Below are 27,226 nucleotides of genomic sequence, written 5' to 3' on the forward strand. Positions count from 1 at the left end.
GTTCTGTAATGTCTGGAGGAAAATCAGGTTGATAAAGAAGATTTCACATAAATATTTATTTTATCACTCCTTGAACATTTGAAATAAAGATATATGTGGGAATTAATGAGATATGAACGTTCTCAAGTATCCAGAATTTTTTTTTTGCTTCTTCAGAACAACAGTTTCAGTGGTTCTGGAGATATTTTTTAAAATACCAACATCCAGGTCCCACCCTCAGCGATGCTGATTCATTTGGTACATTCTAAGGACTATGTAAATGATCTAATCAAAAATTATTCCTGTTAGAAAAAGCACAGAGCCAAATGTGTGGCCTGCCTCTAGTAATGTGTGGCCTGCCTCTAGTAATGTGTGGCCTGCCTCTAGTAATGTGTGGCCTGCCTCTAGTAATGTGTGGCCTGCCTCTAGTAAATGTTCTTGGTCACACTGCTGCCATTCAGGCTCAAGTTCTCACTTTTAATTTCCTTTCACTTTTCCTGTCCACATGTTCTCTGTCTTGACTTTCTTATTTTGCACAATCCTGGTTTGCTTAATAAACTGCTCACAATTCATTCTGGAACAAAATTTCAATAAATAAACAATTTAGAAGAGGAAGACACACAGATTAATGCAAACAAATGAGTTATAATTGTAAAATTTATATTTATGAATAGGGTACCTGACAGGAGAGAGAGTTATTGTCTGGACTCTGAGGGTTTTTAAGTCACCCATGTTTGTTGACATCCATGTCCTAATAGATGAGTTTCAGAAGCACAAGTTTGTTTTCTATGTCTTGCAACAAGCTAAGCTCTTTCCTGATTTTGAAAATGGAACTGATCTTGCAGACCACAAGAGGTCTATCAGTCCATAATAATCCTTTAAGAAGAGTTTTTAATATCATCAGAATGATTCTGAGAATTTGCAAGATTGGCTCCTAATGACCCAAGATGTATTAAATTATGCTCAACTGTGATTTAAGAGCATTTATAATTGTAAAGAAAATTTCCTTGCAAATTGACATTGTAACTTATGGGTGATGATAGAAACAGCAATGGCAACAATAAAAGTGCTAATACTAGTATCAGTATTAATAATAATGTATGCTAGAATGTCTTTCACCTTCACACAACAATAATTTATCCCCATTTGACAGAAAACTGAGCCCCTCACCATCCATCAAATAAACATTTTTAAGTTCCAATACCCAGGCCACACATCCACACTAACTAAATCAGACCTTTTGGGAATACTACAGAACTTCCAGGCATCAATCAGTTTTAAAATTTCCTAGGTGATTCCAATGTGCAGCCAAGTTTGAGCATCAGTGCTCTTGAGTACTAAATACTGAGGCTTTTTTAGTTTAGTTTCCCACAGAAAACCCTTCTGTAAATTATGCTTTGAGCTTTTATTGAGGTTCTGTACCAAAAAAAATGTTACATGAAATTTACCCTTTCATTTGCTGGAAAACCACTATGTGGCTCAGTATTACCTGTATCATACATCATATGATCATTTTTTATTTTTTTCTACAATTTCTTCCTTGGAGAACTGCTTCTTTTTATAAATTTTTATAAATAATTCTTTCCTTTTTATTATAATTTCTTTTTAAAATTTTTTTATATTTCTTTTTGTAAATTATTCATAATTATTCTTCCCTCTACCAAGTATAGAGAAGTGGGTCACTGATCATGTTTTTTTTTTTTTTTTTTCTTTCTGCTTTAACTTCCAGGAAGCTCATGATTAAACTAACACATTGGTTACAAAATATACTACCTATTAAGATTAGAGTATACTCTTTCCTACTTTTGTTCTTAGTTTAAATTTGCTTGTTCATTTTGTTTCAACTCAACCTATGTTCTCTGAAAAATTGGTTTTTTGAGCAAATGAGACTATATGTATATAGTCTCATATATATATATATATATATATATAGTCTCATTTGCTCAAAAAACCCATTTTACAGAGAACATAGATATATATAGACATAGATATAGATATAGATATAGATATAGATATAGATATAGATATAGATATAGATATCTGAGAGAGAGAGTGCCAAGACTGACATAAAAGTTTACATGAATGCTAATCTGAAGTAATTCAGCTTCCAAATTATATTATTTCTTTTCAAGTAGTACCATAGGAAGAAAAAGACTAGTTAGGTATTACTGACTGGTGACTGTTGATGACAAATTGTCTCAACACAGGATAGCATATCATAGTGTTAGACTAAAATACAGACATATCTATATGAAATAAAAGGTCAATTTCATAGTATTTAAAATATGTATATTTGCCTTTAGTGATTCCATATTTTTCTTTCTTGTCCTCTTCTCTTTGTTTGTCTTCATTTTCATTTTTAATGATGTCAGCATTATTCTCCAGTCCTTCCTTTGGAAGTGTTTTGGGCAAAAAGAAAAAAGGAATGGCAGTGAGCACATTAACTCCTGCACAAATCAGAAAGCCAAACCACCATGCACCAACCCAACGAGTGTCAGTGGGAGTTATGGTCAGATCATCTGTAAAAAAATATACACACTTTTATTAGCTTAAGTCAGTATTTTCTGTATGAAGCATAGAAAATTCTTAAAATTAGAATTATCAGGTCCTAACCAAGTATAAAATTGGCTTACAATTCAGACACTGATAAAATTTTTCTAAAAATACGTGGTGTTATAATATTGTCTAGTAATAAATTAGGCTAGTTATCTGTCTATCGTGTAAGGGATTTAAAAGCAGGTATTAACTAAACAGCTACAAGTTCTATCTCATCATCAACAAATGATTGCTTAATTGAAATAAATTCAAACCTACATGCCTAAATTTTGTAAAACCAAGAAATACAGTTGAAGTGCAGTAGAAAGAGCATGTGATTCTGTGTCAGATTAGCATTTTATTTTGCTCCACTGTTTTCTGGTTTGGAATATTTGAAAAGTTATTTAAATTCCTCCACTAGAGTTTCTCACTTTTAAAGTGGAGATCATTTATCAAATTGAAGTCAAGTAAGGCCATGATTAGATGTAATAATATACCTGAGTATATTTGTATATATACTCTAGACATATACTCTAGCTTTGTATACTCTAGACACTGTACAAATAGATTTTATTGAATTACCTGTGTTCACAGATCCAGTGTCAACATAAACATTTGCACAGAATGATGCCAACAAAAGTCCAATCAAAGGACCAATAATAGCTCCTGTTTCTATAAGCCCTAAAAATAAATAAAAGTATAAGGTTATAGTACAGTTATATGCCCACATAAAGAGTTCTAGGTCCATGAAAAGCCTGAAGATTGAATGTTTTTGCCTTGGTTACTTTTGACTAGATATACAATTTATATGAAATTTAAGCTTGATGTACATATAAGTGACAGTTGTTTCTGCAAATGTTGAAAAAGAAGCCTCATAATTTAAAGCCACTTTCCCTGGCCTCCAAATTCTCTTTCATGTTGGGTCACAGGCAGAGATCTGCTGTAGCAGCACAGGCAGTCCCAGCTGGGATCATGCCATCGACTAGGTCATGATATAACCAAGGTCCTGTTAATTCATCCCCCAGGCATGTTTTGGGAGGAATTCTGAAGCAATACCATCTTATAATGGATTTCTCATGGCACATTCCTCAAAAAAGTTTCTCTCAGATCTGCAACTTGAAAATTCCTTCTGGCTATGTCCTCATTATTATCATATGATACACAACTCTTTGATTTTATCATGTTCTCCTTCCTTTTCTTCCACATTTTATTTTCCGTGTCCATCAGTCCTATCTGTCTTCATTTGAATTCTTATCTATTAAAATATCATCAGCTGTCTCATCACTTGTCTACAATTCAGAACCTATGCTGAACCCTCCCTGATCTCTGAAAATCCAGACACGAGCTTCTTCAACTTTCTTCCTGTTCACTTCAAAATATGGCTTTGCCTATTATCTCTGCCTTCTCCATGGTTCTATAGAGAACCCACCCTATACACACCTAACTTCCTGGTTCCAACCCCTTCTATCTTCTCTAAGGTTTTGCTCTACCAAACACTCCCTCTCTTGTGTGTGTTCAATTTCCCCATAGCCAGTGATTTTACAAAATCTCAAATCCACCCTGCTTTTTCTCTTTTCACTATACTCTCTGCCTCTACTTCCTCACCTCTCACTCACTTTACTCAAATCCTTTTACGTTCTCCCCCAAATACTCTCAGGTAGCCCCAGTGATCTCTTTGTCACTAATTTAGTGCCCTCTTTTGGTCTTCATCTTCCTTGCTTTCTAGGTTATTTGACATTGTTGGCCAATAATTTCTAGATTATTTTCACATTTCTTCCTAAGACTTTCATTAAACTAGACATGTATTGTTTCATTGTGTTCTTATGATTATTCCTTCTTTGATTTTCCTTTCTCCTATTCTATTTACTAAGTAGAAATCTTTCCCAGTATTTTATCCTAATATCTCTCAGTATATATACGGTCTTCCACAGCAACCTCATTTCTCCCTCTTGATTTCATTTATTACCTCTCTATAGATAATTCTCAATTTTTTTTTTTTTTTTTTTTTTTGAGACGGAGTTTCGCTCTTGTTGCTCAGGCTGGAGTGCAGTGGCACACTCTCAGCTCACTACAACCTCCACCTCCCGGGTTCAAGTGATTCTCCTGTCTCAGTCTCCCGAGTAGCTGGGATTACAGGCACCCACCACACCTGGCTAATTTTTGTATTTTTAGTAGAGATGGGGTTTTATCATATTGGACAGGCTGGTCTCAAACTCCTGACTTCAGATGATCTGCCTGCCTTAGCCTCCCGAGTAGCTGGGATTATAGGCGCATGCCATCACACTCGGCTAATTTTTGTATTTTTAGTAGAGACGGGGTTTCATCATATTGATCAGGTGGGTCTTGAACTGCTGACCTCAGGTGATTTGTCTGTCTCGGCCTCCCAAAGTGCTGAGATTACAGGCATGAGCCACCACACCTGGTCGATTCTCCAACTTTTAACCTAGCTTTTGTGTTCTCTTCTAAACTCCAGAGCCATACATGGAACTGTTTCTTGGTGTAGAGCTATTTGATTTATAGTTATTTGGTTATGGATACACACATGAACACACACTATATATGTATATACATATATATACACACACTATATATATAGTACTAATAATTATGTAGTTCTTTATTTACTAACCTTATATGGACCATACCATCCTCATTTTAATAGGTATTAGACATCATCACAGCTATGTTTATATACAATACACCGTAGTATTTGTTGAATAAAGAAATAGACATCATAGCAAGGTGTTTGTAAATTTATTGTAGGAGAGTATTTGCATTCTTTTAATATAAGTGTGTGAAGGAAGTTAAAAGGACTGAATAGAAAATCACTGGAAAAGATTATTGCAAAATTAGTGAGTTGCCAAAATGTGTCAAAAGTCATTTGGGTTAATGATTCCTCAATATTTTCATCCATCTTGATTATGTAGAAATCATTTCCATCTTCTCTCACCCTCTTTGACTTTTCTAGTTTTTAAAAGATATGCCTACATACATTAATGGCAAAATGTCCCTATACTAAACGTAATGAGTTTATGACCAACAATTGATAGAATAACAAAACATATAAGCAAGTCGTGCATGATAAATTAAGAATATTTCAGAGATTGGAAGGCAGCACAAGAAAGTGGGTCTTAAGTTGGCTATTGTAACAGGTGACCTACACGGATTTTAAAACGGTAATTTCAAGAAACATAAACAAAAAGATGAAGGCGTATTTGTGAAAAATATTAAGAAGCCTGACTATATGGAGAGATCATGATGAAGAGAAACTATATAGAAACTAAGTAAGTGAATGTCATGCAGAGCCATGAGTAATAAGTGGAGAGATCAGATTTAATAAATGAGGAGCTTATATGTGTCATAAATATAGTAGAGAAGACATGATTAAAATAATGCTTGAGAAAAAATACATTGCAGGAATGTTTCTTAAAAACTGAGAAAAGAAAATACTGAAGAGAAAATAATTAATAAAGAGAACCTACAGACAAAGTAATGAGAACCTCAACAAAAACAGAGGTAGTGAAAATAGTGAGAAAGGTTTTGAATGCATGGAACATTTTAGAGAAAACATTGGTAAGTCTCTTAACACATTGGATATAGTGTGGTGCAAAGCAAATGAAAGGGTCCCCTCCAGGAGCACTAGATTTGTGGTATTTCCAATAGTAGAAAGTAGATTTATTAACAAAGTAGCTCATTGTCATTTAGCATATCTCATCTCCATTCAACAAACTTTTACGAAAGGCCAACTATGCCAAGACACTCTACTCATCATTGTGGAAATCACTAAGACTACAAAGTATAATTCATTTCTAACCTCAACGAACTTATTGCTCTGAAAAGAAGCTAAGGTAGATTTTCAAAACTTACCAATATATAAAGGAGAATTTTCAGATTTGGCAAAATCTTCTATATAGGAAATACCCAAAGGCAGGATGGGAGTTTCGCCCATTCCACGTACAATATTGCCTACCAAGACGTACACCCACATTAATGATTTAACTTCCTTTGTACACTCTGCATTAAAGAAAAAAGACATGACATTAGCACATTGACTATAAAGTGTCAGTAATATTAATTCTATGTTTTCTGTAGGCATTTCACAGTTATATGACGATGGCCCCTTGTCAATGATTTATATTACTATTCCAGCAATGACTTCTTGGGGCACCCCTAATGCATTTTCTGACAGTAGACTTGAGTATGGACAAGTGTAAGTGATATGCTGGAGCCAGTCCCTACTGAGTTGGGAGAGATGAATATGCACACCTCCCGAGGTGTTCAGTGACACCTCATTGGTAGTTTCATAGCAGTGTTGCACCACAGAAATTGGCAAACATTAAAAATCAAGGTTTTTTAATTCTCTACAGAGATTCAGTTTCTCAGTAACTCCCGAACTCATTCAGCTGCTACAAGTGCTTCCCCATTCCTATCCAACTTTGGGGAGACAAAAACACAAAAATATCTTTCTCTAGAATTGGTACTATATTTATAAGATTTAAACAAAAGTTCGCTAAAGCGTGAATTCTCTACAGCTCTAATTATTTCATAGAAACTAAAAATATTTAACTGGGTATTCATCATAGGTTCTCTACAGAGCATGTTGTATACTGTAACAACCAAATAACTTTCAATACAGAAATCCACCCCAATCCGTGGAGCCACAGCTATTTAGTACAGTAACGAAGACTAGACCAAAGGGAATAGAAAGTGAGAAAGATAGGGAGATCTCTGAAGAATTATGTCAATCTCTTTGCCATCTATGGTCTAGGCCAAAATAGCTGATAAGCTGGGAGGAAGCTCTGTGGAGTCCCGTTTTCAGGCAAGTGAAGGTCAATGCACTCTTCACCTCCTGTAAATTGGCCAGGTGAGACTGTGAGGTCCTGACCACAGCTGGGTCCAGGAATTTCTTGTGAGCGCTATCTCTCTGTTATTTCCAGTCAGAAAATAATAGTCTCTATTTCTGGGTATTCAGATTTTTTGTGTGATGCGCAAAGTGATTTGTGTCTACAGATCACAGGCAAACTCTAGGCCTATTCTAGGGCAAAATTGAAAGCATCAATCCACCTTCCTGGAGATGTGCCAGAATGGGAAGGTTTTGCTCTGTCCACAATGAAGCCGACTAGCAGCTGGGTCAGTCTTTGGCAATAGCCAGCTCAGGAAGAGAACACAGGCCACTGTTAATATCACTGTTTTCCATTGTGTCCCCCATGGGGGTTCTTTGGTTTCTTCTGAGACAGATATTTTTCAACTTTTTGAAACTGTTTTGGTTTCCTGATTCAATGATGGTCATGAAATTCCCACCCTTGTGGACTACCGCAACTTCCATGAACATGAATCCAGAATAAAAATGTCCCCATAAAAATGTTGAGTCATCAGAGTCATCTCCAGACCAAGTATAACCAGAAGATTATACAAGTCTCATAGCAGAAGGGACAGAAGGGGCAGAAGTCAATACATTGGTGCCTAGAGCTATGGGCAGCTGAAAGAAGTACTACTATTGTGTAGAATTTTAAAGCACTATCTCCAGTAGAGAAAAAAAAAAAAAAAGAGCAGAAAGACAAGCTCCTAAGTCGATAGAAAGGAAATAGAGTAATTCAGAACTATAGTGTACTTGCCTGTTTTCCCTGCTATTAAAGATCAGTGATAGAACACAAATCTCTTGAACTTTGTTTCTGTCTCTAGTTCCTATTTACATAATCATATACACCAAATCATCAGCATAAATCCGTCCTTCTAAGACATTTTCCTCTGTGGAATGAACTTGACAGTAATCCTTGGATAGATGTCTTTGACTCTTTTTTTTTTTTTTTTTTGGAGGAAAGTCTCACTCTGTTGCCCAGTCTGGAGTGCAATGGCGCAATCTTGGATCACTGCATCCTCCGCCTCCTGGGTTCAGGCGATTCTCCTGCCTCGGCCTCCTGAGTAGCTGGGATTATAGGTGCCCACTAGCATGCCCGGCTAATTTTTGTATTTTTTAATAGAGTGAGGTTTCACCATGTTGGCCAGACTGGTCTCGAACTTCTGACCTCAGGTGCTCCATCCATCTCAGTCTCCCAAAGTGCTGGGATTACTTTGGGAGTAAATGCACCTGGCCCTCTGATTGATTGTTAAATAACGATGTTAATAAATCAACAAGGAACTCTTAATAAATACATTCAAATATAAGAAAAATAACATTCTTTATTATTAGCTATTCTTATTCCCCATTGTAACTCCTTTGGAAGCTCCTGGAGAGAGAATATATCTTTGTTTAATTATCTAACTCAAGCAATATCTCATTCAGGCCCCTCAGCAGAAAGTGTTCAATTATAAGTTTGCTGAACAAAAATCAATACAATGAAGTAGACAACCTGATGGATCCTGCGTTGGTCTTAAAATCTGGGTTCCATTTTCCATACACAAGAAACTGTTTGAGGACAAGTTGCCTGAAACTGAAACTGTAGATTCATATTCATATCTGTATAAACACAGGGAAAATATGTTTATTTTAAGGAAGTAATGAGGACAATGTGGGCAATGTACAGATTGTTACCTTCTGCTTCCCATACAATACAACATTCAAATCCAGCAAAAATGTCTTTTCATCTTTGGCATCCAAGTTATCACAAGTTAATATCATCAAAAAACTTGCCACTTTCTGTAAATGTACAATCTTTTTACACTTAGCTTTCAATAATCTGCCTGTGGATGATCTACCTTTAGATTATCAAATATAAACCTTCTTTGATTTTTAGGTTATCATTTCCTGGAAATAATTATTATGAGATAAGGAACACAAACTTTAAAAAATGTGAGATTTAATAATGTATAATTAAGAAGATAAATGCTTTGGAAGGAATAACACAACAAAACAAGTCTTCAACTTGGCATTCTCTAAAGTTTGCTCAGAAGCAGCAAAACCTCCAGTTTCTGAGAAATCCTACAATAATTCCTCCATGCGTTTCATAAACCTCTAAGAAAAACAAAATATTTGTCCATCATAATAAGAGGCCTTAAGAGAATCTCAATCACCATGACACATAATGTAATGACTTTTTCTCTTCTCATAAGAACAAATGGACTAATAAACTATGACCATTTAATTTAAGCAAATTACCACAAGATCCACATGCTTTTCCTCAGAAAGTAAATTACATGCTGCAAGAATGGAAAAAAAAAAAAAAGTATATTCAATGAAGTCTCTGTTAGAAATAATGCTGGATTGTTTTCTGTGTTTCTATCAGATAAGGTAGCCAGAAGAAAACTTGCCCTTCTGAATTGCACAAAAGCTAGAGTGTTATGCTTGGATGCCACTGATAGTCTTAATTTCTGTGCTATAGGGTATAATAAGTCTCAAAGTACCTTCCCCTTACAACAATTGCTCAGTGATGCCCAAAGAGTTTGACTGTGAACTATAGACAAAGGCTTTAATCCTATGAGACATGACAACCGCAAGGAAATAACACCTTTGGCAGGTGGTAGAAAGAAATGTAAATAGTAGCTGAATGGTACTTAACATTGTTTTGGGTAGGCTAAGAAATAAAAGAAAAGGAAAAACTCTGCTTAGAAACTCTAATCCCTTCAAAAATACTTTAAAAGAGAAAATATATTTTGTTAATTTATCCACTAAAAATCCAATTACTCAAAGTCTATTCATTCCCAAAGCATCAGCAAAATGACAGTAAACGGATTTTCAAACAGAATAGAAAAAGGCATAATTCCACAAGGGAAAAAAAAGTAGGGAATTTTACAATAAAAGAGAGCTCAACATAATTTTGAAAATGGAAAAGCAGGTAACTGAGTGGTCACTGAAATAGAAGATATGAGAAGTGCAACTGTAAGTGCCTGCAAGAGAGCAATGCTGCAAAGCCCAGGAACATTCAGGCAAGATACTTAAACGCAAAAGTGAGTATGGTCCAAAACACAGAAGAGTGCAAACACTTTGGTTTAAAGTGTGTTTAAGAAACATTAAACTCCCAGAGACATTCCCTGCCACTCCACCTGAAAATGTCCATTGACTCCAGAGTCTGGAGAGGCACATTGAACATAGAAAGGCAATACAAAAAAATTGGAGGTATTAAGTTAAAAAAATCTACATATCTACATATTAAACAGTGAGATTCCCACTTGCATTTGGCTGGTAGCTAAGCTTCTACCTCCCAAGCAACAGACTGAAGAATCCCCGTCTAGGATAACAGGTTATGTGCAATTCTGAGCCATCTGCAAAACAGCCAGTCCCTGCTCAATGACTCTACAAAGAAGTCCTCCTTTAACCAAGTCCTACACATGTATACAGAACTTTCAGCTGGCTTCTTGTTGTTGCTGTTCCTCCCTCTTAAGTGTGAATAGATAACAAAGGACCACCAGATATATGAAAGAAGTCTGTAACAGTAAAGACAGCTACAAACAAATAAAAAAAGGTACACTTGGAGGAGCCAGAGACCAAAAAGAAAGATGAACAAAATTTAGATGGAAAGAGATAATACATTCTTGAAAGAAAAATAAGATGTTCCTTAAAAAGGGACATTCAAAGAACAAGAGCTGTTGAAAATTAGAAATGTGGTAGCATAAGCTAGAAAGTCATTCAAAAGCATGGAAAATAAAATTAAATCTCCCAGAAAGTAACAAGACAAGAGGACAAAAAATTAGGGATAAAAGATGAGAAAACATAAAGTTAATACAGGAAGTCCAATATTCAAGTAATAGAAGATCTAGGAAGAGAAAACAGTGTTATGAGAGAATGTAGAGGGGAGATATTATCAAAGAAATAACAAAAGTAACTTTTCCAAATGCCCAGATTGAAGGCTCCTGGCACAATGGAGGAGACAGATTTATACCAACACAATTATCATGAATTTTGGACTTGGAGCTTAAAAGAAAATTCCAATAGTTTCCATCGAAAGAAAGCTGTTCACAGAGATTAGAATGGCATAAGATTCTGAGTAATAACACTTGATTACAGGTTTCCTGTGTCAAGTGTTGATTACAAGTGTTAGGTAGAGCTGGAAAACATTGGGAAAATGTCTTCAGAATCCCTAGGGAAAATATTTCCAATCTAGAATTTTATCCTAGCCAAAGTAACAATCAAATGTGGGAGTAAAATAGGAATATTTTCAGATGTACAAAGTCTTATATTTTATACTTCCCTTGTACACTTCCTTGGAAAGCTATTATTTTCTTCACAAAAACAAGTGAAGAGGAAAGAGGAAAGCAGGAGACACGACATCCAGAAAATGAATAACTGAATGTATGAAACAGCTAAAAAGCAAAGTCTCAAGGATAATAATGAGGGAAAATTCCACGGAAACAGCAATGCAGCAGGCCTAGAGAATTCCAAGTTCAGATTGCAGATGGAGAATTGAAAGTGGTATGTGAGGAATCTCCAAGACAAAAATCAAACGCTGTGATATGGGATAAGAATATTGAGGAGACATTTGCCCTGCCAGTGGAGAATTTGGTGATGAATCAGTGAACAATACAAAGAAAGCTAACCATATGATAAAATGAGGTAATTATTAAATCTAGGGAAAATAAAAAGTCATATAAGTAAAGAAGGAAAAGCACATGGTTCAATGGTAAAAAGGATTTACATAATTGTACAAATGTAAATAGTAAAAATGATTTTATGGTAGGAATTCAATACATATTGTGTAATACTAATGTATAGGCATACCTCAGAGACATTGCACATTTGGTTCCAGATTGCCACAATAAAGTGAATACCACATGAATTTTTAAATTTTCTAATGCATATAAAAGTTATGTTTGCACTATATTGTAGCCTATTAAGTGTGTAATAGCATTATGTCTGAAACACAATGTACACACATTAATTTAAAATGCTTTATTGCTAAAAGATGCTAACAATCATCTGAGCCTTCAGCGAGTCATAATCACTTTGCTGGTAGAGGCTTTAGCCTCCATGTTGATGACTGCTGGCTGATCAGGGTAGTGGCTACTGCAGGTTGGCGGGGCTGTGGAAATTTCTTAAAACAAGACAATGATGAAGTGTCCTGTGTCAACTGACTCTTCCTTTCACAAAAGTTTTTTCTGTAGCACATAATGCTGTTTTGTTGTTGTTGTTTGTTTGTGTGTTTTGGAGACGGAGTCTCCCTCTGTGACCCAGGCTGGAGTGCAGCGGCAGGATCTCGGCTCACTACAAGCTCCGCCTCCTGGGTTCACCCCAGGTTCACACCATTCTTGTGCTTCAGCCTCCCGAGTAGCTGGGACTACAGGCGCGCGCCACCACGCCCAGCTAATTTTTTTGTATTTTTAGTGGAGATGGGGTTTCACCATGTTAGCCAGGATGGTCTTAACCTCCTCACCTCGTGGTCTGCCCGCCTCCGCCTCCCAAAGTGCTGGGATTACAGGCGTGAGCCACCACGCCTAGCTGCGCATAATGCTGTTTGATAGCATTGTATCCACAGTAGAACTTCTTCCAAAACTGGAGTCAGTCCTTACAAGCCCTACTGCTGCTTTATCACCTAACTTTGTGTAATGTTCTAAAACATTAGCTGTCATTTCAACAGTGTTCACAGCATCTTGCTCAGTAGTAGATTCCATCACAGGAAACCACATTATTTGCTTGTCCATAAACAAAAAATCTTCATTTATTCAAGTTTTATTATGAGATTGAAGCAATTAAGTCACATCTTCAGTTTCCATTTTAAATTCTAGTTCTTTTGCTCTTTCCACCACATCTGCAGTGACTTTCTCCACTAAAGTCTTGTGACTTCCTTCACTAAAATCTTGAACCCCTCAGGGTTATCCAAGAGGCTTTGAGCCAACTTTTCAAAATTCCTGTTAATGCTGAGATTTTGCCCTCCTCTCCTGTTCCTATTGGAATGTGGAATAGTGAATTCTTTCAAGAAAGTTTTCAATTTATGTTACTTCGATCCATCAGAAGAATCACTACTTATAACAGCAATATCCTTACAAACTGTGCGTATTAAATAGTAAGACTTGAAAGTCCAAATTACTCCTGATTCATGGGCCACAGAATGGCTGTAGTGTTAGCAGGCATGAAAACAACATTCATGTCCATGTACATCTCCATCAGAGCTTCTAGATTGTCAATCAGCAGTAATATTTTGAAAAGACTTCTCCCTGTCTCTGAAAGTCCGAGGTGGCATCTTCTTTCAAAAGAAGGCTGTTTCCACTTTGTGCGGCCGAGGCAGGCAGGCAGAGCACCTGAAGTCAGGAGTTTGAGACCAGCCTGGCCAACATGGTGAAATCCCATCACTATAAAAAATACAAAAATTAGCCAGGTGTGGTAGTAGGTGCCTGTAATCCCAGCTACTTGGGAGGCTGAGGCAGGAGAATCGCTTGAACCCAGGAGGCAAAGGTTTCAGTGAGTTGAGATCATGCCACTGCACTCCAGCCTGAGCAACAGCATGAGACGAAGAAGAAGGAGAAGGAGAAGGAGAAGGAGAAGAAGAAGAGGAGGAGAAGGAGAAAGAAGAAGAGGAGGAGGAGAAGGAGGAAGAAGGAAGTTGTTTCATCCACATTGCAAATCTGTTATTTAGTGTAGCCACGTTCATCAATTAACTTAGCTAGATCTTCTGGATAACTTGCTGCAGCTTCTCCATCAGCACTTGCTGCTTCACCTTGCACTTTTATGTTATGAAGACAGTTAAGATCTTTCCTTAAACCTCATGAACCCACCTCTGTTAGCTTAAAAATTTTCTTCTGCAGCTTCCTAATCTCTCTTAACTTTCATAGAATAGAAGAGAGAGCCTTGATCTTTTGGATTAAGGGAATGTTGTGGCTGGCTTAATCTTCTGTTCAGACTATTCAAACTTTCTCCATCTCAGCAATAAGACTGTTTCACTTTCTAATCATGTGTGTCTTCCTTGAAATAGCACTTTTTCTTTGTTTTCACAGCTTGGTTAACTAGTTAGTGCAAGTGGCTTCACTTTGGGCCTCTCTTGGCTTTCAACTTGCCCTCCTCGCTGAGCTTAATCATTTCTAGCTTTTGATTTAAAGTGAGAGATGTGCAACTCTTCCTTTCACTAAAACACCTGGAGACCACAATAGAGTTATTGTAATAATTGGCCTAATATCAATGTTTTTGTATCTAGGGGAATAAGCGGGCCCAAGGAGAGGGCAAACAATGGGGCAATGGCTGGTCAGTGGAGCAGTCAAAACACATGCAACATTTATTGATAACGTTCACCATCTTAAGACTGGCACAGTGGCTCACGCCTGTAATCCCAACATTTTGAGAGTCTGAGGCAGGCGGATTGCTTGAACCCAGGAGTTCAGGACCAGCCAGGGCAATATGGCAAAATCCTGTCTCTACCAAAAAAAAAAAAAAAGAAAATACAAAAATTAGCCAGGCATGGTGGCACGTGCCTGTAGTTTCAGCCACTCGAGAGGCTGAGGTGAGAGGATCACCTGAGCCTGTGGAGGTCGAAGCTACAGTGAGTGAGATCACATCACTACACCCCACCTTGGGTGACACCGTAGCTCTAAAAATAAATAAATAAATAAATCACCATCTTAAATGGGCATAAGTTAGTGGCACATCAAAACAATCACATTAGTAATATCAATGATCACTAATCACAGATCACCATAACAGATACAAAAATAATGCAAAAGTTTGAAATATTGCAAGAATTATCAAATGTGACCCAGACACAAAGTGAACACATGTTATTGGAAAAATGATTCTAATCTTCAACATAGGGTTGCCATAAACCTTCAATTTGTGAAAAATGCAATATCTGCAAAGTGCAATAAAGTGAAATGCAATAAAGCAGGGTATGCCAGGATTCAAAACTAATAGAATAACATTTACTTAGAAATACGGAGGCAAGGCTGGGCCAGGTGGCTCATGCCTGTAATCCCTCATTTTGGGAGGCTGAGGTGGGCAGACTGCTTGAACCCAGGAGTTCCAGACCAGCCTGGCCAATTTGGGGAAACCCCATCTTTACTAAAAATACAAAAATTAACTGAGTGTAGTGGCACACACCTATAATCCCAGCTACTCGGGAGGCTGAGGCAGGAGAATCACTTGAACCCAGGAGGCGGAGGTTGCAGTGAGCCAGGAGATGGCGCCACTGCACTCCAGCCTGGGCGACAGAGTGCGTGAGACTATCTCTACAAAAATAAAAACGTTTATTGAATAGGGAATCCTTTCCCCATTTCTTGTTTCTCTCAGGTTTGTCAAAGATCAGATGGCTGTAGATGTGATAAATGGTGCTGGGAAAATTGGCTAGCCATAAGTAGAAAGCTGAAACTGGATCCTTTCCTTACTCCTTATACGAAGATTAATTCAAGATGGATTAGAGACTTAAATGTTAGACCTAATACCATAAAAACCCTAGAAGAAAATCTAGGTAGTACCATTCAGGACATAGGCATGGGCAAGGACTTCATGTCTAAAACACCAAAAGCAACGGCAGCAAAAGCCAAAATTGACAAATGGGATCTAATTAAACTAAAGAGCTTCTGCACAGCAAAAGAAACTACCATCAGAGTGAAAAGGCAACCTACAGAATGGGAGAAAATTTTTGCAACCTACTCATCTGACAAAGGGCTAATATCCAGAATCTACAAAGAACTCAAACAAACATACAAGAAAAAAACAAAAAGTGGGGAAAGGATATGAACAGACATTTCTCAAAAGAAGACATTCATACAGCCAACAGACACATGAAAAAATGCTCATCATCACTTGCCATCAGAGAAATGCAAATCAAAACCACAATGAGATACCATCTCACACCAGTTAGAATGGCAATCATTAAGAAGTCAGGAAACAACAGGTGCTGGAGAGGATATGGAGAAATAGGAACACTTTTACACTGTTGGTGGGATTGTAAACTAGTTCAACCATTATGGAAAACAGTATGGCAATTCCTCAAGGATCTAGAACTAAATGTACCGTATGACCCAGCCATCCCACTACTGGGTATATACCCAAAGGATTATAAATTATTCTACTACAAAGACACATGCACACGTATGTTTATTGCGGCACTATTCACAATAGCAAAGACTTGGAATCAACCCAAATGTCCATCTGTGACAGACTGGATTAAGAAAATGTGGCACATATACACCATGGAATACTATGCAGCCATAAAAAAGGATGAGTTTGCATCCTTTGTAGGGACATGGATGCAGCTGGAAACCATCATTCTTAGCAAACTATCACAAGAAGAGAAAACCAAACACCGCATGTTCTCACTCATAGGTGGGAACTGAACAATGAGATCACTTGGACTCGGGAAGGGGAACATCACACACTGGGGCCTATCATGGGGAGGGGGGAGGAGGGAGGGATTGCACTGGGGAGTTATACCTGATATAAATGATGAATTGATGAGTGCTGACGAGTTGATGGGTGCAGCACACCAACATGGCATAAGTATACATATGTAACAAACCTGCACGTTATGCACATGTACCCTAGAACTTAAAGTATAATAAAAAAAAATTAAAAATAAATAAATAAATAAATAAATAATAAATAAAATAAAAACAGAGGCCGAGGCAGGCAGATCACGAGGTTAGGAGATTGAGACCTTCCTGGCTAACACAGTGAAATCCCCGTCTCTACTAAAAATACAAAAAATTAGCCAGGCATGGTGGCGCATACCTGTAGTCCCAGCTACTAGGGAGGCTTGAGGTAGGAAAATTGCTTGAACGCTGGAGGCGGAGGTTGCAGTGACCCGAGATCGCGCCACTGCACTCCAGCCTGGGTGACAGAGCAAGAGAGACTCTGTCTCAAAATAAATAAATAAATAATAAAAACAGAAAAACAGAAAAAAAAAAAAGAAAGAAAGAAATTGGAAGCTAATAGAAGAAAGAGCTAAAAGTTATAAGTGTTTGCCTCTGGAAAGCAGTAATAAGTGACAAGGGAGAACTTTTTGTCAATATAAGCCTTTTTGTATAATTTCTATTTTTATGACTTTGTACATAGTTACTTTGGTAAAAATTAAAAGAAAAATCAGCCTTCAGACTGGTCTGTCCCTTGGTGACCTGCAATTAAGAAGAACCTCTTTATAATTAGAAGTATTTACATGGTCCTGAGAAGGGAATAATCCCAAGTTTTGGCTGGTCCTGAGAATCTTTTCACCAGACTCAACTCCACAAGAAAAGGTGTCAAATCCCCATTGTGTAAATTGACAAAACTGACTACGTAAGTGGAAGTGAGGCAGCCAAAAGCACCAAATAGACAGATGGAACAGAATGTGCATCTTCCCCTTCCCATTACAGTGCTCTATGCTGTTGGAAAGCTTTGCTCCTTGAGAGGATAGTGCGAGCTTCATTTCCTGCAAGTGAAATTTGACCACCCAAAATTAGCAGACTGGAATACTTACTGGTTCATGAGGAAATGAGGTAGTGATTTTAAGAAACAGCCTAAGCCCATAACCACACATCCAATGCCAATCATTATAGGTCTATGCAGTTTGGTTCCAAAATAACTCACAAATATAATCAACAAAAGATTTCCTAGGAAAAATTGAGAATAATCATTTTTAAAAGTATGAACAAAGTCTTAGTTAACAGCCTCACCCGATCATTTACATTCTAGCGTTTACTGCATAACAACTATCTTAAATACTGGGATTTGTGCTAGGGTTGCATTAAATAATAAACGAATATAACACAATCCCTGCCCCGAAGAAAGGTTCTGTTTTGCAATGTAGGCAGATACAGAAACAGCTATCTCTGAAACACCAGCGTTTATAGAGAGGAGAAGAAGAGAAACCAGTGAAAGAGACTAAAGAATGGTTATAGGAAATTTGAAAGGCTCTATTTGTGACTATCTAGACTTGGGAAATGAGGTGCAAAAGAAGGTGTCAGCCTGCATGTGACCTCTGGCCTCTCTCTCGGTGCCTACTCCATAGAACGTTATCATGTTTTCCTATGCCCGGAAAGAGAAGCAAAAGTCAAATTTAGATAGCTGAGTGTTTTGTAACTCATTATTTAAAAATACCTTCATCTTCATTTTGGTCAACATGACCAAGACAAGGATCTATTTTTTTTTTTTTCTACTTCTTTCCCTAGATCAGACACTGTAGTTAAGTAAAAATTAGTAGACCCCTCCCCTTCTTCTGGGTCTTCAGTGAGTCTGGATTTGAGGAATAAAAATAGCAATGAAAAATGTATCCCCATGTCTTAGGATGAAGCTTTAGAATAAAGAAACTAATGGGGGAAGGCCCAACTGATGGACAGATCCTTAAAGAGTGTGGAGTAAAGACTTGAAAAAAACAAATACGTGAGTAAGTTTTTTGCCAACCATACATTTTTTAATTCAGTAAATAATATTTACCTTGCTCCCACTATATATAAAGAATGCCTCTGCAATGACTCAAGATTATAAAAATTTCAAAAATTTTTTTCCTCAAGGAGTTAATAATCTTCTAAGTGGTATATATTTTGAAAACTTTTCTTTCCATCTATATTTTTCTCTAGTCTGCCCTGTATGTAAAATATACGTCCATTTGTACATTATTTTATATGGAGCGTGCCCCACGTCAATAACTATATCAGCCACATTGACCTCTCTAGGTTTCTAAAATCTATCACCAAAGCCATCTGTGTTGAAGGTAGTGTCTCTAGAGGCCACTGTTTGAAATTCGTATCTATTTTTTGAAAGGAGAAGAAAGGAAGAACTTTCCTTCTTCATGTAAGAGTGAGTTCGTGTTTTAAACTGCCTTGCTCTGTCAGGAAATAATTGCAATGAGAAAGCATGGGGAAAGGTAAGTAATTTTTTTCAAAGGTATGGAGAATGCTCCATGTAAAACTGACTGAGGAAATGTAAGCTAAGTAATATGTTTATTGGCATTTGTAAATTTCACAGTATTTCTAATCTTCATCATTCTCCTCAAGCTATCACCACCCACTAGTTGTAGAAATTGTTAATATTTTCTACATTATCAAGAAATTTGGGGCAATCGAACATGAAGGCATTTGAGTTTTCCACCAGAAGGCTTTGCCACCTTCCTTCAGTTTGAGAGGCTGGGGTGCCCATCTTACCATCTGACACTAAACACATCACCAGGGCACTGCCATTTTCTTCAGCCACTTACTCTAGTAATTAAAATCTCTCATATGTATTTTAAGCCTCTCTCTCAACTAGACTTTAGCCTACACATATTCTCTAGTTTCTCTCCAAACTTCCCAGAACATTCATCCATATTCTTAGATTCCACTTTTCCCCCTCCCTAATCCCCTAAAGTCGCTCCTACCTTCACTGCTTCCTAGCTTCTAAATTTGCTAGTGCCCTGACAAAGATCATCAGTTATTTCCATATTATGAAACCCAGGGAATAGTTCTTCATCCTTATCTAACTGGATATTTCTAATGCTTTTCACACCTCTGATACATTTTTTTTTTTTTTCAAATTTCTACTCTTTTGTCTTTCATAATACTGTTTTCTCCTGGTTCCCCCTCTTGTTTCTCTGACCATTCCTTCTCTTAACATTGTCAAGACTCCTTTTCTTCTACCTGTGCCTTAAATGTTTGTAGAGCTCAGGATCTATTCTTTGTCCATTGTAATTATCATCCTATATCCTCTCCCTGAATAACTTCATAAATTATCTCTCTAGTTTTAGCAAACGCCTACTTACTTGCTAATCAATAGCTCCAGCCCAGATAGTTCCCCAGTGCTTCAGACTCACATAACTACAATGTTAACATTGTCACCAATTGTCAGCAATAGAAGTCACAGATATATTCAGATGACAATATGGCCGTTGCAAACAGTTCAAAATATTGACACAATAATTACTTTAAAATTAGTAACTTTTTTATTTAATGGGTTCATTAAAAGTATAAATATTACTATATAAAAATTTGTTTTAATATTTTGGTAATTCTACTTCAATATAACTGGCTTGCTTTGCACCCATGTAGTTCTTTTTTGTCCAATTAAAATTATTATTCCACGATCGTACGGTGTTAGAATGCTAAAAGAGTCCTTGGCACAGAAAGGTTAATAACCCCTTCCAATCCTCAGTGACACTCCCTCATCTAGAGGATTAAAAGGTAAATGCCACAGCAGGCACACAAAGCTCTCATTAACCCATTTCTCACCCCTGCCCATTTCTCCAGGCTCACATCCTAATCCTTTCCAACTTTATCTTGGCTAGTCAATGTTATCAAGATGAATGTTGCTCCTCACATAGTCTATTACGCTGTGTCATTCTTAGGCTTCTTCTACTGGATTTTTCTTCACATTTGCTTAACCTCGTTTCTTCTCCTAGAAAACTTTTAGTCATCCTCTGAGAATCTGTCTTCCCTAAATGAGTCCATGCTTCTTCTGTTCCTGTAAGACCTTGTATATATTTACGCTACCAAACTTACTTCATTCAATTAATGTTATCATTATTTGCATCTCTACCTTCCGTTAGATTATGAACTGAGTCAATTTGTGGGCTATACATGGAGTTAGTTCTAACTCTCTCACTGGGATCAGCACACAGGTGATACAGGGTAAGATCTAAGGGAGTTGAACACTAGTAGATAAGATCAAGAATCACTTACTTCAGTTTTGCTTCTCCTCAATCCTGATTTTTTAAATATATTTATATTAAAGGCAATTATCACCTTGAAGAAAGTGGAAGCTATTATAAAACTAGAAAAGAGTGGCACTCATATTTCTATATAACTTTTTTCTTGGAAGAAATCCTTCTTTCCCTCATTCTCCCTCTCTGTGGTCACATATTCCCAGTTATCCACAAAAATTAGAATCTACGAGTAGACTTTATTATTCCCTAGAGGCTGCCTCTGAAATAAATTCAGAGAGATATAAAAGCAATCTTTTCTTCTCTCTGTACTTGGAAAAAAAAAATTGTTAACCTCCCAGACCAAATAGCAGAAAAATATTTGCATTTTCATTTGTAAGGCAATTTCCTTGGTCTCCAACAATATCTTCTACATCTTCTAGGTCTTCCACCTTTGTTTTTGTTGTTGTTGTTTGTTTGTTTGTTTGTTTGTTTGTTTGTTTTTGAGACAGAATCTCACTGTCACCCAGACTGGAGTTCTATGGCAATCTCGGTTCACTGTAAGCTCTGCCTCCCAGGTTCACACCATTCTCCTGTCTCAGTCTCCCGAGCAGCTGGGACCACAGGTGCCCGCGATCATGTCCGGTTAATTTTTTGGTGTTTTTAGCAGAGACAGGGCTTCACCATGTTAGCCAGGATGGTCTCAATCTCCTGACCTCATGATCGCCCATCTCGGCCTCCCAAAGTGCTGGGATTATAGGCGTGAGTCACCGTGCCTGGCGGTCTTATACCTTTGTATCTTCTAAATACAAAGATGGAGGCCTTAGTTTCCCTTAGGGTTATCAAATGATAGATTTAAATATAAATACTGTAAATACTCTGCTACTCGTGCTGCATAACTAAGAAACTATTAGAATAAAAAGAACAATGGTGGGATATGTGGCAATATTTAGGTGTTAATACGAGGTAATATTTAAATGAATTATTTCCAAGCATATTCTGAGCTTAGCTAATCAGTTTTAGAAAACATCCAACTCAGTCAGATTAAATGACCTAAAACAGCAAATAAGGAGAATAAAATTCAGACATGTTCCATAGATAAGACAAAATACAAAAAGAAGAAATGCAAAAATAATTCATTACCAATCTCAAAGCTTCCATTAATAAATCCAACTAGAGATGTTGGGATGTTGAATTGTCTCTCTATTTGAGTGAGCATGGAATTCATATAAGATCCAGATAGGGTTTTGGATACAAATGCACATGTTATTGCCAACAGAAACATCTAGGAAAAAAATATAAGAAAACATAGAAATATTTATTTTTAAATTGTATACTTGCTGTCTGTTGACAAAATGCCTTCCACCATAAGACTGACTGTCTCCAACTTAAGTAACCTTTGAATCTGCAAGAAACTGTAAAATGTAGTTTGTTCCCCTTGTTTGCCATACTGTGATTTCTCTTTGAAAACTCAAAGTCAGGCTAATTTTGTAGGCAGTTGCAGCCTCAATATTGTATAAGCATACTGGTGCATACATAGAAACAAAGTCATTCAAAGTAATACATAGCTGATGCTTTAAACAGGTCTTCAGAACTACAATGATGTCTAAAGTACAAAAGAACTCATACATATACTGTAATGAAAAGAAAGAATGCAGAATTATACAAAGACATTATTTCGGTATTAAATACACTTAAATTCTCTCTGCAAAACAGTAGGGCCCCAGATTACCTTGGCCGACCCCACTCTTTCCTGTTCTTGCTTGCAATTCTTGGTCAGAAACATTCTGCATTCTCAGCAATGAAGGAAATATCCAGAACAACCTGAGTTATGTTCTCATTCTTCCCATAGTAGGATGCTCTGCAACCCTTGAGCTCAGCAATCCCACTTGTGTCTAAGGCATGTAAGCCCAGGACACAGTGTTTTCAGGGTTTCTCAGCTGCAGTGTAAATGGAGGAGCACACAAAAATGAGACTCCATTTATTTTGGGAAGCTTTCCTGAACCTTGGAGAATCAGCTCACATGGACCCTTGGCTTCTGTTTATTCTTATTGCCTGCCTAATATGTATACTATAAATTTCCATATGTTTTATCAATCATACTTCCTATGAATTGGTATAGTTCCAGGAAACAGTGAGGTTGAGCAATCCATAACAACATCAGGGATGAGTTCACAGATAGAACCACTGTGATCACCAGGAGCTGCTATGGTTTTACTAAAAATATGAAAAGTTAAAATTCTGATAGGTTTATTAAATTTAAAAAGATAGCTTTTAGTAAGAGGTTTTAAAACAGGAGCACTGTCTACTGGTAATACTATAGTTAGGTAGATTAATTACTGCTTCAAAATGAACAAATTATAGATTTATGTCAACTTGAATGGTGGTCTTCAGTCACACGGGATAGGGATTTTTGCTTGGTCCTATTAAAGATATTTTCTGATGACATTTGCATCCTGGGAGACCATTTGACCTACTATCTAGCTAGCATGCTCAAATTCTTAAAATTCTCACACCTTCCACCTTCCACACCTCCAGTCTTAAGCCAATCACACAACTTATTCTCTACTTCATATATTCCTTTCAAATTAACTCACAATCTTTTCTGTTTCTCAGTCTCCAACCCAGCCACATGCTCTTTCTTCATGGCCAGTAAATGATATCAGCAACTTCACCTGCAAACTTACCTCTGTCCCTACCTTCTCTAATTTGCCTATGTCTTTAGAAAGATTGGTGTCCCTTTCTTGTACAATAAAATCCCTCCAATCTTGCTGTTGAATCCATTCTTCCCATTTCTGAGATTCTAGTTCATCCATATTGCTCTTTTTTCTCACTTTTTATTTACTTATCTTTTACTTTTTTGAGACAGTCTTACTCTGTCACCCTGGCTGGAGTGCAGTGGCATAATCTTGGCTGACTGCAACCTCCACCTCCCAGGTTCAAGCAATTTTCCCACCTCAGGCTCCCAAGGAGCTGGGGCTACAAGTGTGTGCCACCATGACCAGCTAGCTTTTGTTTTTTCAGTAGAGACAGGTTTTCACCATGTTGGCCAGGCTGATCTTGAACTCCTGACCTGAGGTGATCCACTCACCTCGGCCTCCCAAATACTGGAATTACAGGCAGGAGCCACTGTGCTCAGCCTTTTCTCTCTATTTTCAACCTCACACTCTATTGCTTGATTGCTTCTTTCCCCACTAGCTTATTAAGATAGCCAAGATAATTCTTGTCTTTTGAGGACAAAAAAAAAAAAACCTTCCCTCAGTCTTGATGGATAGCAACTCTAGCTACCACAAAGCTGTTTAGAAGAATAGTCTAGACTCATTGTCTGTACCGTTTAACCTTCCATCCGCCCTATAGTCTGCTATAGTCTGGTATTTCTTGAAATTACCTCCATAAAAGGTCATAAACAACTTCCTTATTCCCAAATATCCCAAATCCACAAACTATGCCTGAATTATCAGCTTACTTCAAGACTCTCAGTCATTTGATACTGTCGATCTCTCTTTTCTTCCTGAAATTCCCTCCCCCATGCATACCTGTATCTCTGACTAACTGCTAGATTCTTTCTACTCAGTCTTCTCTTATTTGGTCAACACTTTCAGGCCTCTGTCTTGTATTCCCTACCCTTTTGCTATGCATGCTCTCTTTAGGATATCTCATGCCCATCCGTGCCTTTAACTACCACACATATGATGAAACCTCTCATATGTATGAACAGTTTAGCTCAGACAATTGAAATCCTATTTAATCTCCTCTAGCCTTGTCTACCTCCAACCTCTCTTTCACATGCCACCTCCAGTAATTTGGATTGTAATTTTTTTTGTTAAATGAATTAATAACATACATAGTTAGCATGTGATTCTACTTCTTAAAACTTTTCAGTAATTCCCATAAACAAAAATCTCTGATTTTTAAGATAGTAAAAAAGTCTCATCTATATTTCAGTATCACCTCCTGTTGCTTGTCCTTAGACACAATGTTCCACCTGTAGCTGTGTTAATTAACCATGCCATTTTATAGTTCAGTGCTTTTATATAATATTCCTCCAGTTATAATGCCTTTTTTTCCCTTTGTTCATCTGGTAAATATATAATTCATTTTCAAGACTCAGGTATTTTATTACTTCTATTGTGAAGCCTCTTTTGCCTGTGTACTCCCCAGGTAAGCCCTAACCATTCATTCACTCTTTATCTTCCCACCCTACTGTGTGCCTAACTCCATTACAACCTCTATTACAGTGCACTTCATTTATATAAGTTCCTCTTTATTTATATGTCTATAAGTTCCTCTCTCATTATTCTGTGAACAAGTCAGAGACAGGAGCCATATGTTATTTACCCTTGTGGCTCTGGTGCTCCTTAATTGCCTGACAAATAGCAGGCACCCAGTACAAGTTTACTGAATTAATGACAGAGTAAGTATCAAAAACATCTTGAAGAAATCAGAGCTGAGAGTAAAATGAAATTGAATAAGATTAAATATAGTGTTTTCATCCATCTGGGCTGCTACAACAAAATACCCTAAGCTGAGTGGCTTATAAACAACAGAAATTTAATTATCATAGTTCCAAAGACTGGAAAGTCCAAGAGCAAGGCACTAGCAAATTTGGATTGGCTGATGCCTGTGAACTCAAAAGTATCTGAGACAGTTCTCAATCAATTTAGAAAGTTTATTTTGCCAAGGTTAAGGATGTGGCCATAACACAGCCTCAAGAGGTCCTGACAACATGTGCCCAAGATGGTCAGGGTACAGCTTGCTTTTATACATTTTAGGGAGACATAATATATCAGTCAGTACATGTAAGATTTACATCAGTTCAATCTGGAAGGGCAGGACAACTCGAAGCAGGGGGTTCCAGGTCATAGGTAGTTTTAAAGTTTTAAAATGTGCTGATTGGCAATTGGTTGGAAGAGTTATTATCAATAGAAAGTAATATCTGGGTTATATTAAGGACTTGTGAGGACCAAGGTTCTATCACGCAGATAAAGCCTCTAGGTAGCAGGCTTCAGAAACAATAGATGTAAATGTTTCTTGTCAGACTTAAAGTCTGTGTTGATGTTAGTTCTGGCTGGTTTTTGCTGAACTCCAAAAGGTAGGAGGGTACAATGAGGCGTGTCTGACCCACCCCCCTTCCCATCATGGCCTAAACTTGCTTTTCAGATTAATTTTGGAATGCCTTTGGCTGAGAGGAAGGGTCCATTCAGATGGTTAGGGTCCTCAGAATTTTATTTTTGCTTTACATTCTCCCTCTTCCAGCTAAGATTTGCCAGAGGCAACAACAATATCTACCAAATTTTTATTTCGTCTCATACCATTGTTGGGGTGGCATGGCTGCCTACTTGAGATCCATCCTGTCCCTCGGTGGGACCCCCTATGGCCAAGGGACTTAGAGTCAAAAGATTTATAGTAAATTAAATGTTCTAAGCCAGATAGGAACAGACATTGACGAGCATTCATTACCCCTTAAATTTTTTCAGTAAAAAGCCAACAAACAAAAAGCAAAGGCCAGGTTACAAAACTGACTTATCTTTAACTTCTATGCATCGAGCTACTATAATCTTGGTTTTAGTTATGGACTTACAGCAATTAACTACACAAAACATAAGCATTGTTCTGAAAAAAAATTTTTTTAATATATACTGGCCGGACACCATGGCTCACATCTATATACCCAGGATTTTGAGACCAGCCTGGGCAACATGGCAAAACCCTGTCTCTAAAAAAATACAAAAAGACAAAAAGCTAGCCAGTTATGGTGGTGCATGACTGTAGTGCCAGCTACCTGGGAGGCTGAGGCATGAGGATCATCTGAGTCCAGAAGGTCAAGGCTGCAGTAAGCCATGACGGCGCCACTACACTCCAGCCTGGGTGACAGAGTGAGACCCTGACTGAGTCTCAAAAAAGAAATAAATAAATGAAAATAAAATTTAAAAATACATATCTATCTGCACAACTCATAACTGGGAGTCTTATATCCAGAAGGCTTTGTCACAAGGTACCTTTATCTTCTCAGTAGTTATTTTCTTTTAATTCTACAAAAGGCATGACATTCTTTATGATTGGGCTGGATGAAAAGATGCCACATAATAGCTCAGAAGGCAAAAACCTTTGTTTTACCAGCTGTTTAGGCATCTGTGTATCCGTCCTTGATTTGGATGATCTGAACTAATTCACTTCCTCAAACCTAGCCCTTACAATCTCTCACACCCACCTCTTCTGCAGCAGTCCTTAGGCCTAGAGGGAGGGTGCTTGTATAGTCTTAACAGAAG

The 27,226-nt window shown here is 37.4% G+C and overlaps 1 protein-coding gene across 4 annotated transcripts in view; it reads right to left on the bottom strand.

Moving 5' to 3' along the window:
• Positions 1-27,226, bottom strand: part of SLCO1A2 (solute carrier organic anion transporter family member 1A2) — a 148,326-nt gene that overhangs the window by 36,349 nt on the left and 84,751 nt on the right. Inside the window, exons 4-9 of one of the 4 annotated variants that reach the window (XM_010361361.2) lie at positions 22,101-22,242; positions 17,826-17,958; positions 8,865-8,971; positions 6,382-6,528; positions 3,097-3,195; positions 2,277-2,498 (exon numbers count right to left, since the gene is read on the bottom strand). In XM_010361361.2, coding sequence (XP_010359663.1) covers positions 2,277-2,498; positions 3,097-3,195; positions 6,382-6,528; positions 8,865-8,971; positions 17,826-17,958; positions 22,101-22,242 — 850 coding nt within the window. Of the gene's footprint in view, positions 1-2,276; positions 2,499-3,096; positions 3,196-6,381; positions 6,529-8,864; positions 8,972-17,825; positions 17,959-22,100; positions 22,243-22,689; positions 22,898-27,226 lie in introns of all 4 variants that reach the window. The other 3 variants (XM_010361363.1, XM_010361362.1, XM_010361364.1) reach the window with 3 other exon arrangements.

This window comes from Rhinopithecus roxellana, chromosome 10, assembly GCF_007565055.1.
Source record: "Rhinopithecus roxellana isolate Shanxi Qingling chromosome 10, ASM756505v1, whole genome shotgun sequence".
In the NCBI taxonomy this organism is placed as follows: domain Eukaryota; kingdom Metazoa; phylum Chordata; class Mammalia; order Primates; family Cercopithecidae; genus Rhinopithecus; species Rhinopithecus roxellana.